At 54.2% G+C, this 14,665-nt stretch overlaps 1 protein-coding gene across 1 annotated transcript in view; it reads right to left on the bottom strand.

The window, feature by feature from the left end:
• Window positions 1–1,162, bottom strand: part of mecp2 (methyl CpG binding protein 2) — a 57,241-nt gene extending 56,079 nt beyond the window's left edge. The window contains exon 1 of the mRNA XM_055666084.1: window positions 939–1,162. Coding sequence (XP_055522059.1) covers window positions 939–970 — 32 coding nt within the window. The 5' untranslated portion in view covers window positions 971–1,162. The remainder of the gene's footprint in view (window positions 1–938) is intronic.
• Between the last annotated feature and the right edge of the window lie 13,503 nt (window positions 1,163–14,665).

Raw genomic sequence — 14,665 nt, 5'->3', positions numbered from 1 at the left:
GGACGTTATGACTGGCCGGGGCTGGGGCCCGGGCACGCTCCAATTGGCCGGGGCCAGTTGGCGGGAGACATTTCGATTGGCCGGGGCCGGGTCCCGGGCACGCTCCAATTGGCCGGGGCCAGTTGGCGGCAGACATTTCGATTGGCCGGGGCCCGGTCCTGGGCACGCTCCAATTGGCCGGGGCCGGTTTGTTGGGGACCGACTGGCCGGGGCCAGGTCCCAGGCACGCTCCAATTGGCCGTGGCCAGGTTGGCGGCAGACATTTCGATTGGCCGGGGCTGTGACCCAGGGCACTCTCCAATTGGCCGGGGCCGGTTGTTGGGGACGTTATGACTGGCCGGGGCTGGGGCCCCGGGCACGCTCCAATTGGCCGGGGCTGGGACCCCCGGGCACGCTCCAATTGGCCGGGGCCAGTCGGCAGGAGGCTTTACCATTGGCTGATGGGGGGGCAATGCCCCCTGATTGGCAGGGGCCAAGCAATAGGCGACGTTTCTGATTGGCCGGGGCCCGTTTGGGGGGGGGGGGGGGGGGTGGAGACCCCCGGTTGCCATGGGAGCCGCGCTCGCCCGGGCCGCTTCCCGCCCTCACTCACTCCAACCGCAGCGGCCGGTGAGTCCCGACCCTCCCGCCCGCCCTCCCTCCCAATAAAAAAAAAACCCGCTCCCCCCCCCCCCCCCCCCCAACATATATTACATTTTATATTCGCCCTCACGGTTCGAAGAGGCCCAAACCCCCCCCTCCCCTCAACACAACAACGTCCGTCTCCGTCTCCGCCGCCCCGGGTTTTTTTTTAAATTCTCCCCTTCCCCCCACCACCCCCCCCCCCCCATTCTCCTCACTCGCACAGCCCCCTCCCTCTCCCCCCCCCCCCCGGACCGGACAACACAACAACAACCCCCCTCCTCCCTCCTCCCTCCTCCCTCCCCCCGGCTACTCACAGCCTCTCTCCTCCGCTCGGCGCGGCGGCCATTTTCAAATTATATCCAGCGCGTCACAGCGGCAACGGTCGCCGGGCTCTCGCGAGGCGGTTTCTACACTCCCCCCTCCCACCCTTTCCTATGGGGAGGCTCTCGACGGTTTCTCCTCCCCCTCTCCTTCTCGCAGGCGAGGCGGGGCGTGCCGACAGTTTCGCCTCTCCCCCTCGCCTTATAACAGGCGGGGCGTGCCGACCGTTTCTCCTCCCCCCTCTCGTCACGGGCGGAACGACGGTTTCACTCCTCCCCCCCACTCCTTATAGTGGAGACGGTTTCTCCTCCCCCCTCTCGTCACGGGCGTGCCGACTGTTTCACTCCTCCCCCCCCCTCCTTCTAACAAGACGGGGCGTGGAGACTGTTTTCTCCTCCCCCCTCTCGTCACGGGCGTGCCGACTGTTTCACTCCCCCCCCCCTCCTTATAACAGGCGGGGCGTGGAGACTGTTTCTCCTCCCCCTTTCGTCACGGGCGGAACGACTGTTTCACTCCTCCCCCCCCCTTATAACAGGCGGGGCGTGGAGACTGTTTTCCCCTCCCCCTCTCGTCACGGGCGGAACGACTGTTTCACTCCTCCCCCCCCTCCTTATAACAGGCGGGGCGCGGAGACTGTTTCTCCTCCCCCTTTTTCGTCACGGGCGTGCCGACTGTTTCACTCCTCCCCCCCCTCCTTATAACAGGCGGGGCGTGGAGACGGTTTCTCCTACCCCCCCCCTCTCCTTCGAACAAGCGGGGCGTGCCGACTGTTTCTCTCCTCCCCCCTCTCGTCACGGGCTATACGACTGTTTCTCCTCCCCCCTCGCCTTATAACAGGCGGGGCGTGGAGACGGTTTCTCCTCCCCCCCTCCCCTCTGTCTCCCTCGTCACGGGCGGGACGACGGTTTCTCCGCCCGCCCCCCCCCACCCTTCTAACAGGCGGGGCGTGCCGACTGTTTCTCCTCCCCCCTCCCTTGTCACTCACTGGAGTGGGCGGGGTTTGTTTCTCCTCGCCCCCTCCCCCTTTACGTCACAGACGGGGTGACGGTTTCTCCTGCCCCTTCCCTGGCGCGCCTGACTGTTTCTCTCTCCCCCCCATCTCTCCATCTCCAGCCCAGAGAGTTGGGAGGTGATGTTGCTCTTTTATTTTCATTGCACGTCAGTGCATCGAGATTTGGTATGCAGCTTCCAACCAATGTAAAACAAGAGTGAAATACATAAATAAGCCTTGTGACGTGACCATCCGAGGGCATCTCAGTCTTAAATGGCCTCCCCTTTATTCTAAGACTGTGTGTGTGGCCCCTGGTTCTGGACTCGCCCAACATTGGGAACATTTCTCCTGCATCTAACTTGTCCAGTCCTTTTATAATTTTATATGTTTCAATAAGATCCCCCCCCCTCATCCTTCTAAACTCCAGTGAATACAAAGGTATACAAAAGAAGGTCCATCTGTCTCCTCAGATCCTGGTGAACTTCTGCCGCTGCACCATCGAGAGCATCCTTACCAACTGCATCACAGTATGGTATGGCAACTGCTCTGTCTCCGACCGGAAGGCATTGCAGAGGGTGGTGAAAATTGCCCAACGCATCACCGGTTCCACGCTCCCCTCCATTGAGTCTGTCCAAAGCAAGCGCTGTCTGCGGAGGGCGCTCAGCATCGCCAAGGACTGCTCTCACCCCAACCATGGACTGTTTACCCTCCTACCATCCGGGAGGCGCTACAGGTCTCTCCGTTGCCGAACCAGCAGGTCGAGGAACAGCTTCTTTCCGGCGGCTGTCACTCTACTCAACAACGTACCTCGGTGACTGCCAATCACCACCCCCCCCCCCCCCCCCCCGGACACTTATTATTATTTATTCAAATCGTTTGCTATGTCGCTCTTCAAGGGAGATGCTAAATGCATTTCGTTGTCTCTGTACTGTACACTGACAATGACAATTAAATTGAATCTGAATCTGAATCTGAATCTGAGGTACCCAAAATTGCTGGAGAAACTCAGCGGGTGCAGCAGCATCTATGAAGCGAAGGAAATAGGCGATGTTTCGGGCCGAAACCCTTCAGACTGAAGAAGGGTTTCGGCCCGAAACGTCGCCTATTTCCTTCGCTCCATAGATGCTGCTACACCCGCTGAGTTTCTCCAGCAATTTTGGGTACCTTCGATTTTCCAGCATCTGCAGTTCCTTCTTGAACAATCCAGTGAATACAAGCCTAGTCTTTTCAATCTTTCATAGAAACATAGAAACATAGAAATAGGTGCAGGAGTAGAGGCCATTCGGCCCTTCGAACCTGCACCGCCATTCAATATGATCATGGCTGATCATCCAACTCAGTATCCCGTACCTGCCTCATCTCCATACCCCCTGATCCCCTTAGCCACAAGGGCCACATCTAACTCCCTCTTAAATATAGCCAATGAACTGGCCTCAACTACCCTCTGTGGCAGAGAGTTCCAGAGATTCACCACTCTCTGTGTGAAAAAAGTTCTTCTCATCTCGGTTTTAAAGGATTTCCCCTTTATCCTTAAGCTGTGACCCCTTGTCCTGGACTTCCCTAACATCGGGAACAATCTCCCTGCATCTAGCCTGTCAAACCCCTTAAGAATTTTGTAAGTTTCTATAAGATCCCCTCTCAATCTTCTAAATTCTAGAGAGTATAAACCATGTCTATCCAGTCTTTCCTCATATGACAGTCCCGCCATCCCAGGAATCAGTCTGGTGAACCGTCTCTGCACTGCCTCGATCACAAGGATGTCCTTCCTCAAATTAGGGGACCAAAACTGTACGCAATACTCCAGATGTGGTCTTACCAGAGCCCTATACAACTCAAATTAGGAGACCAAAACTGTACACAACACTCCAGATGTGGTCTTACCAGAGCCCTATACAACTCAAATTAGGAGACCAAAACTGTACACAATACTCCAGATGTGGTCTCACCAGAGCCCTGTACAAATTCTCTAAATTCTCTAAATTAAACCAATCCACTCTATCCAGGCCTTTCTATGTTTCACTATTTGGTAAGTTTCACTGAGGTCCCCCCTCGAGTGCAGGCCCAGAGTTGTCAAATGCCCATCTAAAAGCCTCTTAAACACCACTGTCGTATCTGCCTCCACCCCCACCCCTGACTGCGCATTCCAGGCACACACCACCCTCTGTGTATAAAGTATTCGCAACCCAAAACATGACATCTCCACAGATGCTGCCTGACCCACAGAGACATGTAAGATTATTAAGTCTTTGGACACACTAGAGGCAGGAAACATGTTCCCGATGTTGTGGGAGTCCAGAACCAGGGGCCACACACAGTTTAAGATTAAGGAGTAAGCCATTTAGAACGGAGACGAGGAAACACTTTTTCTCACAGAGAGATGTGAGTCTCTGGAACTCTCTGCCACAGAGAGTAGTTGAGGCCAGTTCATTGGCTATATTTAAGAGGGAGTTAGATGTGGCCCTTGTGGCTAAGGGGATCAGGGGGTATGGAGAGAAGGCAGGTATGGGATACTGAGTTGGATGATCAGCCATGATCATATTGAATGGCGGTGCAGGCTCGAAGGGCCGAATGGCCTACTCCTGCACCTATTTTCTATGTATCTATGTATCTATGTCTGTGGAATTCTCTGCCTCAGAGGGCGGTGGAGGCCGGTTCTCTGGATGCTTTCAAGAGAGAGCTAGATAGGGCTCTTAAGGATAGCGGAGTCAGGGGATATGGGGAGAAGGCAGGAACGGGTTACTGATTGGGGATGATCAGCCATGATCACATTGAATGGCGGTGCTGGCTCCAAAGGCCGAATGGCCTCTGCTCCTGCACCTATTGTCTATTGTCTATTGTGTTTAAGAAGGAACTGCAGATGCTGGAAAATCGAATGTACACAAAAAAGCTGGAGAAACTCAGTAGGTGCAGCAGCACCGGAAATTGGAGGAACAGCACCTCATATTCCGCTTGGGGAGTCTGCATCCTGCGGGCATGAACATTGAATTCTCCCAATTTTGTTAGCCCTTGCTGTCTCCTTCCCTTCCTCAGCCCTCGGGCTTTCTCCTCCCATCCCCCAGCCCTCGGGATCCTCCTCCTTCTTTTTCCTTCCTTCTCCCCGCCACCCCCTATCAGTCTGAAGAAGGGTTTCGGCCCAAAACGTTGCCTTTTTCCTTCGCTCCATAGCTGCTGCCTCACCCGCTGAGTTTCTCCAGCTATTTTGTGTACCGTCTATTGTCTATTGTCAGCCAACTCTGGTGATCGGTTCAACCCTGCCCAGATTTGCAGCGGCTCTCTGGAAGGGTGACTGCTTTGGTTTGCAGCAAATACACTTGGTATCTTTAGTTTGCAGCAAAGATTATAGTGGAGCTCCTCTGGTATCTTTGGTTTGCAGTGTCCAGTGGCGCAGTGTGACAGAAAGCTGCCTCTACTGCCGCATGGTGTTGGGCAAGCATAGATCTTGGAAAAATGCTGGCGTAGCTCAGCGGGACAGGCAGCATCTCTGGGTGACGCTGGAAAGCGCGCTGACGTCAGCGGGACGCCGCCTGTGCGTGCCTGAAACTGATGGCAACAAGGAATTGGTTACAGTAGGTGGGAAAAGATACATTGAGTTCCTGCCCGGCTCAGCCCAGCCCAGCCCAGCCCAGCATGGGGGAGGACACCAACCCCATCAGTGTGATCCTCGTCAGCTCGGGCAGCAGAGGGAACAAGCTGCTCTTCAGATACCCCTTCCAGCGGCATCAAGAGCAGCAGGGGGAACATACCCGTGAGTAGTGGCGTAGGTCTGTCTACTCAAAGATCCTACAGCTCGCTATATGATCTTTGGGTCCACTCTCCCTCCGCACTCCTCCCCATCTCTCCCTCCTCCTCCCCTCCCATCTCTCCCTCCCTTCTCCCCACTCCTCCTCTCCTTCCCCACTCCTCCCCTCCTTCCTCCCCTCTCACGCTCTCCTCCCTTTCCTCCCTCCTCCCCTCCCTTCTCTCCTCCCCTCTCTCCCTCCCCACCGTTCCCCTCCCTTCCCTTCCTTCCCTCCCTCCCTTCTCTCCCTTCCTCCCTCCTCCCCCACTCTTCCCCTCCTTCCTCTCCTCCCCTCCTTCCTCTCCTCCCCTCCCTTCTCTCCTCCCCTCCCTTCTCTCCTCCCCTCCTTTCTCTCTCCCCTCCTCCCCTCCTTTCTTTCTCCTCCTCCCCTCCCTCCTCTCCCTCTCTCTCCTTCCCCCTCCCTCCCCTCCTTCCTCTCCTCCTCTCCTTCCCTCCCCTCTCACCTCTCTCCTCCTTTTTTTCCTCCCTCCTCTCTTCCCTCCCTCCTCTCACCTCCCTCTCCTCTCTCCCCTCTCCCTCTCTCTCTCTCCCCCCCTTCTCTCCTCCCCTCCCTTCTCTCCTCCCCTCCCTCCCTCTCCCTCCCTCCTCCCCTCCCCTCCCATCTCTCCCTTCCCACCGTTCCCCTCCCTTCTCTCCCTCCCCCCCTCTCCCTCTCCCTTCTCTCTCCCTCCCTCTCTCTCCTCCCTCCCTTCTCTCTCCCCCTCCCTTCTCTCAATTCCTCCTTCTCTCCTTCCCTCCCTCCTCTCCTTCCCCACTCCCCCCATCCTTCCTCTACTCCTCCCTCCCCTCTCACTCCTCTCTCTCTCTCCTCCTCTCCTCCCTCCTCCTCCCCTCCTCCCCTCCTCTCCCAGGGGGTGGGGAGAGGCAGAGGGGGCACCAGGGAGAGAGGGAGCACCGGGAAAGGAGAGAGGGAGAGGGAGCGCCAAGGGGTTGGAAGGATGGAGGGGGGGGGGGGGTGGATGGAAGCACCAGGGGTGGGAGGGATAGGAAGCCCAGGAGATGGAGGGAGAGGGGAGGCTGAGCTACTGGAGGGAGAGGAAGCGCCAGGGGAGGGAAGGATAGAGAGAGTGAGAGTGCACGCCGAGGGGAGGGAGAGGCGGAACCAGTGGAGGAGGGGGGGGGGTTCGTGCCTAGGGAGCGCCATGGAGTTGTCCCCCAGCCTCTTGTGGTCAGGACCCTGCCTTGCACCCGACCCCCCCCGTGTGAGATCGCCCCAGTCTCTGACACCCCTTGTCTCCGTATTCCTTCCTCCAGGCAAACCCCGGAGCCCGTACGCTCTGCACAGCACAGCCGAGGGTGTGGAGGACCAAGATGGGGACTCCAGGTGAGTGCGGGAGGCAGCAACCAAATGGCCAGGCGTGCCGTGGCCTGAGACCTCCACAGCCCTGGGTCCTGACGCCAACAGCACACAGAGTGCTGGAGTAACTCAGCGGGTCAGGCAGCATCTGTGTGGAGAACATGGATAGGTGATGTTTCACAGAGTGCTGGATTAACTCAGCGGGTCAGGCAGCATCCCGATGTTGGGGAAGTCCAGAACAAGGGGTCACAGTTTAAGGATAAAAGGGAAATCCTTTAGGACCGAGATGAGAAAAACATTTTTCACGCAGATAGTGGTGAATCTGTGGAATTCTCTGCCACAGAAGGTAGTTGAGGCCACACAGTTCCTTGGCTATATTTAAGAGGGAGTTAGATGTGGCCCTTGTTGCTAAAGGGATCAGGGGGTGTGGAGAGAAGGCAGGTACGGGATACTGAGTTGGATGATCAGCCATGATCGTATTGAATGGTGGGGTGGTATTGAATAAGGGGTAGACAAAAATGCCGGAGAAACTCAGCGGATGCGGCAGCATCTATGGAGCGAAGGAAATAGGCGACGTTTCAGACCTATTTTCTATGTTTCTATGTTTTTACCTCTGGAGAACATGGATAGGTGACGTATCACAGAGTGCTTGAGTAACTCAGCGGGCCAGGCAGCATCTGTGGAGAACATGGATAGGTGACGTTTCACAGAGTGCTGGAGTAACTCAGCGGGTCAGGCAGCATCTGTGTGGAGAAGGTGGATAGGTGACGTTTCACAGAGTGCTGGAGTAACTCAGCGGGTCAGGCAGCATCTGTGTGGAGAACATGGATAGGTGACGTTTCACAGAGTGCTGGAGTAACTCAGTGGGTCAGGCAGCATCTGTGTGGAGAACATAGAAACATAGAAACATAGAAATTAGGTGCAGGAGTAGGCCATTCGGCCCTTCGAACCTGCACCGCCATTCAATATGATCATGGCTGATCATCCAACTCAGTATCCCGTACCTGCCTTCTCTCCATACCCCCTGATCCCCTTAGCCACAAGGACCACATCTAACTCCCTCTTAAATATAGCCAATGAACATGCCTCAACTACCCTCTGTGGCAGAGAGTTCCAGAGATTCACCACTCTCTGTGTGAAAAAAGTTCTTCTCATCTCGGTTTTAAAGGATTTCCCCTTTATCCTTAAACATGGATAGGTGACGTTTCACAGAGTGCTGGAGTAACTCAGTGGGTGAGGCAGCATCTGTGTGGAGAACATGGATAGGTGACGTTTCAGGTCGGGACCATCCTTCAGACTGAAGAACTTCAGGTCGAGACCTTTCGTCAGTCTGAAGAAGGGTCTCAACCCGAAACATCCGTACCCGTGTTCTCCAGAGATGCTGCCTGACCTGCTAAGTTCCTCCAGCACGACGTGCCCTATCATCAGGTGCTGAAAATCCAGCATTTCCATCTCTTGTGCCTTGATTTTATTTGAAACACAGAGCATTGACTATGCTAAGTTTATTGTCCCGTGCTAGCTTTCATTGCAAAAGGATTTGAGTATAGGAGCAGGGAGGTTCTACTGCAGTTGTACAGGGTCTTGGTGAGACCACACCTGGAGTATTGCATACAGTTTTGGTCTCCAAATCTGAGGAAAGACATTCTTGCCATAGAGGATTTGAGTCTAGGAGCAGGGAGGTTCTACTGCAGTTGTACAGGGTCTTGGTGAGACCACACCTGGAGTATTGCGTACAGTTTTGGTCTCCAAATCTGAGGAAGGACATTATTGCCATAGAGGGAGTGCAGAGACGGTTCACCAGACTGATTCCTGGGATGTCAGGACTGTCTTATGAAGAAAGACTGGATAGACTTGGTTTATACTCTCTAGAATTTAGGAGATTGAGAGGGATCTTATAGAAACTTACAAAATTCTTAAGGGTTGGACAGGCTAGATGCAGGAAGATTGTTCCCGATGTTAGGGAAGTCCAGGACAAGGGGTCACAGCTTAAGGATAAGGGGGAAATCCTTTAAAACCGAGATGAGAAGAACTTTTTTCACACAGAGAGTGGTGAATCTCTGGAACTCTCTGCCACAGAGGGTAGTTGAGGCCAGTTCATTGGCTATATTTAAGAGGGAGTTAGATGTGGCCCTTGTGGCTAAAGGGATCAGGGGGTATGGAGAGAAGGCAGGTACGGGATACTGAGTTGGATGATCAGCCATGATCATATTGAATGGCGGTGCAGGCTCGAAGGGCCGAATGGCCTACTCCTGCACCTAATTTCTGTTTCTATGTTTCTATGTACTGAGGTACAGTGAAAAGCATTTTGTTGTGTGCTATCCAGTCAGTGAAAACCCTGATTACAATCCAGCCGCCCACAGTGTATAGATACAGGATAGAGGGTGTATGGTTTAGTCCAAGATAAAGTCTGATTAAAGATAATCTCCAATGAGGTAGATGACAGCTCAGGACCGCTCTCTAGTTGTCAAGTGTCAAGACAGTTTATTGTCATGTGTCCCAGATAGGACAATGAAATTTGTTTAAGAAGGAACTGCAGATGCTGGAAAATCGAAGGTACACAAAAAAGCTGGAGAAACTCAGCGGGTGCAGCATCTGAAGAAGGGTTTCGGTCTATTTCCTTCGCTCCATAGATGCTGCTGCACCCGCTGAGTTTCTCCAGCATTTTTGTGTACCTAGGACTATGACATTCTTGCTTGCTGCCGCACAACAGAATATTGTAAGCAAAAATACAGAACAGTGTGTGCAGTTTTGGTCTCCTAATATGAGGAAGGATATTGAGGGAGCCCAGCGTAGGTTTACAAGGTTAATTCCCGGGATGGCTGGACTGTCATATGCTAGAGTTGAGTATAGGAGCAAAGAGGTCCTTCTGCAGTTGTACAGGGCCCTAGTGAGACCACACCTGGAGTATTGTGTGCAGTTTTGGCCTCCAAAATTGAGGAAGGACATTCTTGCTATTGAGGGAGCCCAGCGTAGGTTCACCAGGTTAATTCACGGGATGGCAGAGCTGTCATATGCTGAGAGAATGGCGCGGCTGGGCTTGTACGCTCTGGAGTTTAGAAGGATGAGAGGGGATCTTATTGAAACATATAAGATTATTAAGGGTTTGGACACGCTAGAGGCAGGAAACATGTTCCTGATGGTACACAAAAATGCTGGAGAAACTCAGCGGGTGCAGCAGCATCTATGGAGCGAAGGAAATAGGTGACGTTTCGGGCCGAAACCCTTCTTCATGTTGGGGGAGTCCAGAACCAGGGGTCACAGTTTAAGAATAAGTGGTAGACCATTTAGAACGGAGACGAGGAAACACTTTTTCACCCAGAGAGTTGTGAGTCTGTGGAATTCTCTGCCACAGAGGGCGGTGGAGGCCGGTTCTCTGGATGCTTTCAAGAGAGAGCTAGATGGGCTCTTAAAGATAGCGGAGTCAGGGGATATGGGGAGAAGGCAGGAACGGGGTATTGATGGGGGATGATCAGCAGTGATCACATTGAATGGCGGTGCTGGCTGGAAGGGCCATGTCGAGGAGTAGATGGAGTCGGTAGAAGGGAGGTTGGTTTGTGTGGTGGTCTGGGTGTCCAGAACGGAGACGAGGAAACACTTTTTCCACCCAGAGAGTTGCGTGCGTCTGTGGAATTCACAGTGGAGGCCAATTGGATGCTTTCAAGAGAGAGTTAGATAGAGGTGTTAAAGATCGTGGAGTCGGGGGATATGGGGAGAAGACAGGAACGGGGTACCGATTGGTGATGATCAGCCATGATCAGATTGCATGGCGGTAGTGGCTCGAAGGGCCGAATGGCCTCTACTCCTGCACCTATTGTCTATTGTGTAGGGTAGTGTTATAGTGTACAGATAATCGTTGGTTAGTATTGAAGGGCCTGAATCCACGCTGTATCTCTAAACTAAAGAACTAAACGCAAAGTGCTGGAGTAACGCAGTGGGTCGGACAGCACCATGGTGGAACGAACGGGCGGCCCTTTGGGTTGGGACCTTTTCCCAAACTTTAAGAAGACCCGAAACGTCATCTGCCCGATGCGGGTTGGCTCACTGAGTCACTCCAGTGCTTTGTCTCTTGCTCAAGGTTGCAGCATCTGCGGATACCAGCGTCTGCAAGTTGGGGTCTGGCACCCTTCCCTGTGTTCACTCCCCTCCCCTCCCCTCCCCTCCCCTCCCCAAGCTATTCGCTGTCCACTGCTCGGTGAAAGGCCTGGTTTGTTCTGTGTGTTTTTATTTTTCACCTGGTCTCGGTGATGTCGTTTGGTTTTCTGTTCCGTGTCTGACTATGTTGCCCCTTACAGAGAGGTGGCTCCCCTCACTGATGAAGAGTTGGTAGCTGGGTAAGGACTCTTTCCTCCCCTGGTATCCCTCCCCCCCCCCCTCTCTGTCTCTCTCTCCCCCCTCTCTCTCTCTCCCTCCCCCCCCCCCTCTCCCTCTCTCTCCCCCCTCTCTCTCACTCCCCCCCTCTCTCCCTCGCTCTCCCTCTCCCCCCCTCTCTGTCCTCTCTCTCCCCTCTCTCTCTCTCTCTCCCTATGTCTCTCTCCCCCCCTCTCTCCTCTCTCTCCCTCCCCTCTCTGTCTCCCTCTCCTATGCTCTCCCCTCTCTGACTCCCTCTCTCCGCCCTCTCTCTACTGACTCTCTGCTCTCTCTCCCCTCCCCTCCCCTGTGTGTGTGTCTCTCTCTCCTCTCCCTCCTCTCCTCTTTCTTACTCCCCCCTCTCTGTCTCTCTCTCCCCCCCCTCTCTCCTCTCCCTCTCTCTCCTCTCCCTCTCTCTCCCCTCTCTCTCTCTCTGTCTCTCTCTCTCCCCCTCTCTGTCTCTCTCTCTCTCTATCCCTCTCTTTCTCTCTGATCTACATCTCTCTCCTTCCCTCTCTTTCTCCTCTCTCCCTCTCCTCTCTCTCCCCTCTCTCTCCCTCTCTCTATCTCTCTCTCCCCCTCTCCCTCTCTCCCTCCTCTCCCGCTCTCTATCTCTCTCCCTCTCCCCCTCTCCCCCTCTCTCCCCTCTCCCCCTCTCTCCCTCTCTCACTCTCTCCCTCTCCCTCTCTCCCCCTCCCTCCCCGTCTCCCCCCTCTCCCCCCCTCCTCCTCTCTCTCCCCTCTAGATCACTCTCCTATTGCTCTGTGTATTTCTCTCTCCTCCCCTCTCCCTCCTCTTCATCTCCCTCTCTCCCTCCCCTCTCCCTCCTCCCTCTCCCCTACTCTCTACCTCTCTCCCCTCTGACTGTGCCCCAGCCCCCTCCCCCTCCCCTACAGATTCCCACCTCCCAGTGCCCTTCCCTTGATGTCTCGGTGTCCCATGTGTCTCTCTTGTGTTGTCTGTTTGCCTGGAGTAATTTCTGCTGCTCCCCCCTTTTGTGCCCCCCCTCCCCCCCGCTTGCCCCCCCTCCCTGTGTACCCCCTTGCCCCCCCCCCCCCCCACCCTGTCCCAGTAATTGGGACTTGGTGCTTCCCCCACCTCGCCCACATATTGCATGGCCACTGCCATTGCTCTTTCCGAGTGTTGGGCTCCTCCACTGCGAATCAATCCTTGGTTTGTGGGGGCGGGTGGGGGCTGGGAGGGGACTCGATACTCAGCGGGGTCACCCGGCTGTCATTGTATCTCTGCCCCCCCCCCCCCCCCCCCCCCCACGATGTCCGATCCTGGCCACCACCCTCCTGCCACCAAGTCGGACATGTGCGGCAAGAAGTTTTGAGCTGAAGATCGACAACGTGCGTTTCGTGGGGCACCCCCACCTTGTTGCAGCACCCGCTGGGCTTCCAGGTGAGAGACCTCTGTCCGGCCCTTTGACGGCACAGACACTGTGGGCTGTTCCTTAGACTCAAAGCGCTGGCATAACTCAGCGGGACAGACAATAGGTGCAGGAGTCGGCCATTCGAGCCCTTCGAGCCAGCACCGCCATTCATAGAAACATAGAAACATAGAAATTAGGTGCAGGAGTAGAGGCCATTCGGCCCTTCGAGCCAGCACCGCCATTCATAGAAACATAGAAACATAGAAATTAGGTGCAGGAGTAGAGGCCATTCGGCCCTTCGAGCCTGCACCATTCGCCATTCAATATGATCATGGCTGATCATCCAACTCAGTATCCCGTACCTGCCTTCTCTCCATACCCCCTGATCCCCTTAGCCACAAGGGCCACATCTAACTCCCTCTTAAATATAGCCAATGAACTGTGGCCTCAACTACCCTCTGTGGCAGAGAGTTCCAGAGATTCACCACTCTCTGCATGAAAAAAGTTCTCCTCATCTCGGTTTTAAAGGATTTCCCCCTTATCCTTAAGCTGTGACCCCTTGTCCTGGACTTCCCCAACATCGGGAACAATCTTCCTGCATCTAGCCTGTCCAACCCCTTAAGAATTTTGTACGTTTCTATAAGATCCCCTCTCAATCTTCTAAATTCTAGAGAGTATAAACCAAGTCTATCCAGTCTTTCTTCATAAGACAGTCCTGACATCCCAGGAATCAGTCTGGTGAACCCCGTCTCTGCACTCCCTCTATGGCAATAATGTCCTTCCTCAGATTTGGAGACCAAAACTGTACGCAATACTCCAGGTGTGGTCTCACCAAGACCCTGTACAACTGCAGTAGAACCCTCCCTGCTCCTAGACTCAAATCCTTTTGCAATGAAAGCTAACATACCATTCGCTTTCTTTACTGCCTGCTGCATACCCCAATTCAATGTGATCACGGCTGATCATCCCCAATCAGTACCCCGTTCCTGCCTTCTCCCCATATCCCCTGACTCCGCTATCTTTAAGAGCCCTATCTAGCTCTCTCTTGAAAGCATCCAGAGAATTGGCCTCCACCGCCCTCTGAGGCAGAGAATTCCACAACGCTCTGGGTGAAAAGGTTTTTCCTCATCTCCGTTCTAAATGGCCGACCCCTTATTCTTAAACTGTGTGTGTGGCCCCTTGGTTCTGGACTCCCCCAACATCGGGAACATGTTTTCCTGCCTCTAGTGGTTCCAAGCCCTTAATAATCTTAGATGTTTCAATGAGATGCCCCCTCATCCTTCTAAACTCCAGAGTGTACAAGCCCAGCCGCTCCACATTCTCTCAGCATATGACAGTCCCGCCATCCCGGGAATTAACCTGGTGAACCCACGCTGGGCTCCCTCAATAGCAAGAATGTCCTTCCTCAAATTAGGGGACCAAAACTGTACACAATACTGCAGGTGTGGTCTCACTAGGGCCCTGTACAACTGCAGAAGGACCTCTTTGCACCTGTACTCAACTCCTCTTGTTATGAAGGCCAACAGGCCACAACTGCGCACAATACTCCAGGTGTGGTCTCACTAGGGCCCTGTACAACTGCAGAAGGACCTCTTTGCTCCTATACTCAACTCCTCTTGTTATGAAGGCCAACAGGCCACAACTGCACACAATACACAAGATTCCTCTTACATAGAAAATAAGTGCAGGAGTAGGCCATTCGGCCCTTCGAGCCTACACCGCCATTCGATATGATCATGGCTGATCATTCAAGTCAGTATCTCATCCCTGCCTTCTCTCCATACCCCCTGATCCCCTTAGCCACAACGGCCACATCTAACTCCCTCTTAAATATAGCCAATGAACTGTGTGGCCTCGACTACCTTCTGTGGCAGAGAGTTCCAGAGATTCACCACTCTCTGCGTGTAAAAA

This window comes from Leucoraja erinacea, unplaced genomic scaffold, assembly GCF_028641065.1.
Source record: "Leucoraja erinacea ecotype New England unplaced genomic scaffold, Leri_hhj_1 Leri_188S, whole genome shotgun sequence".
NCBI classification, from domain to species: domain Eukaryota; kingdom Metazoa; phylum Chordata; class Chondrichthyes; order Rajiformes; family Rajidae; genus Leucoraja; species Leucoraja erinaceus.
Note: the sequence above shows the minus strand (reverse complement) of the source record. Positions and strands in the feature narration are given on the sequence as shown.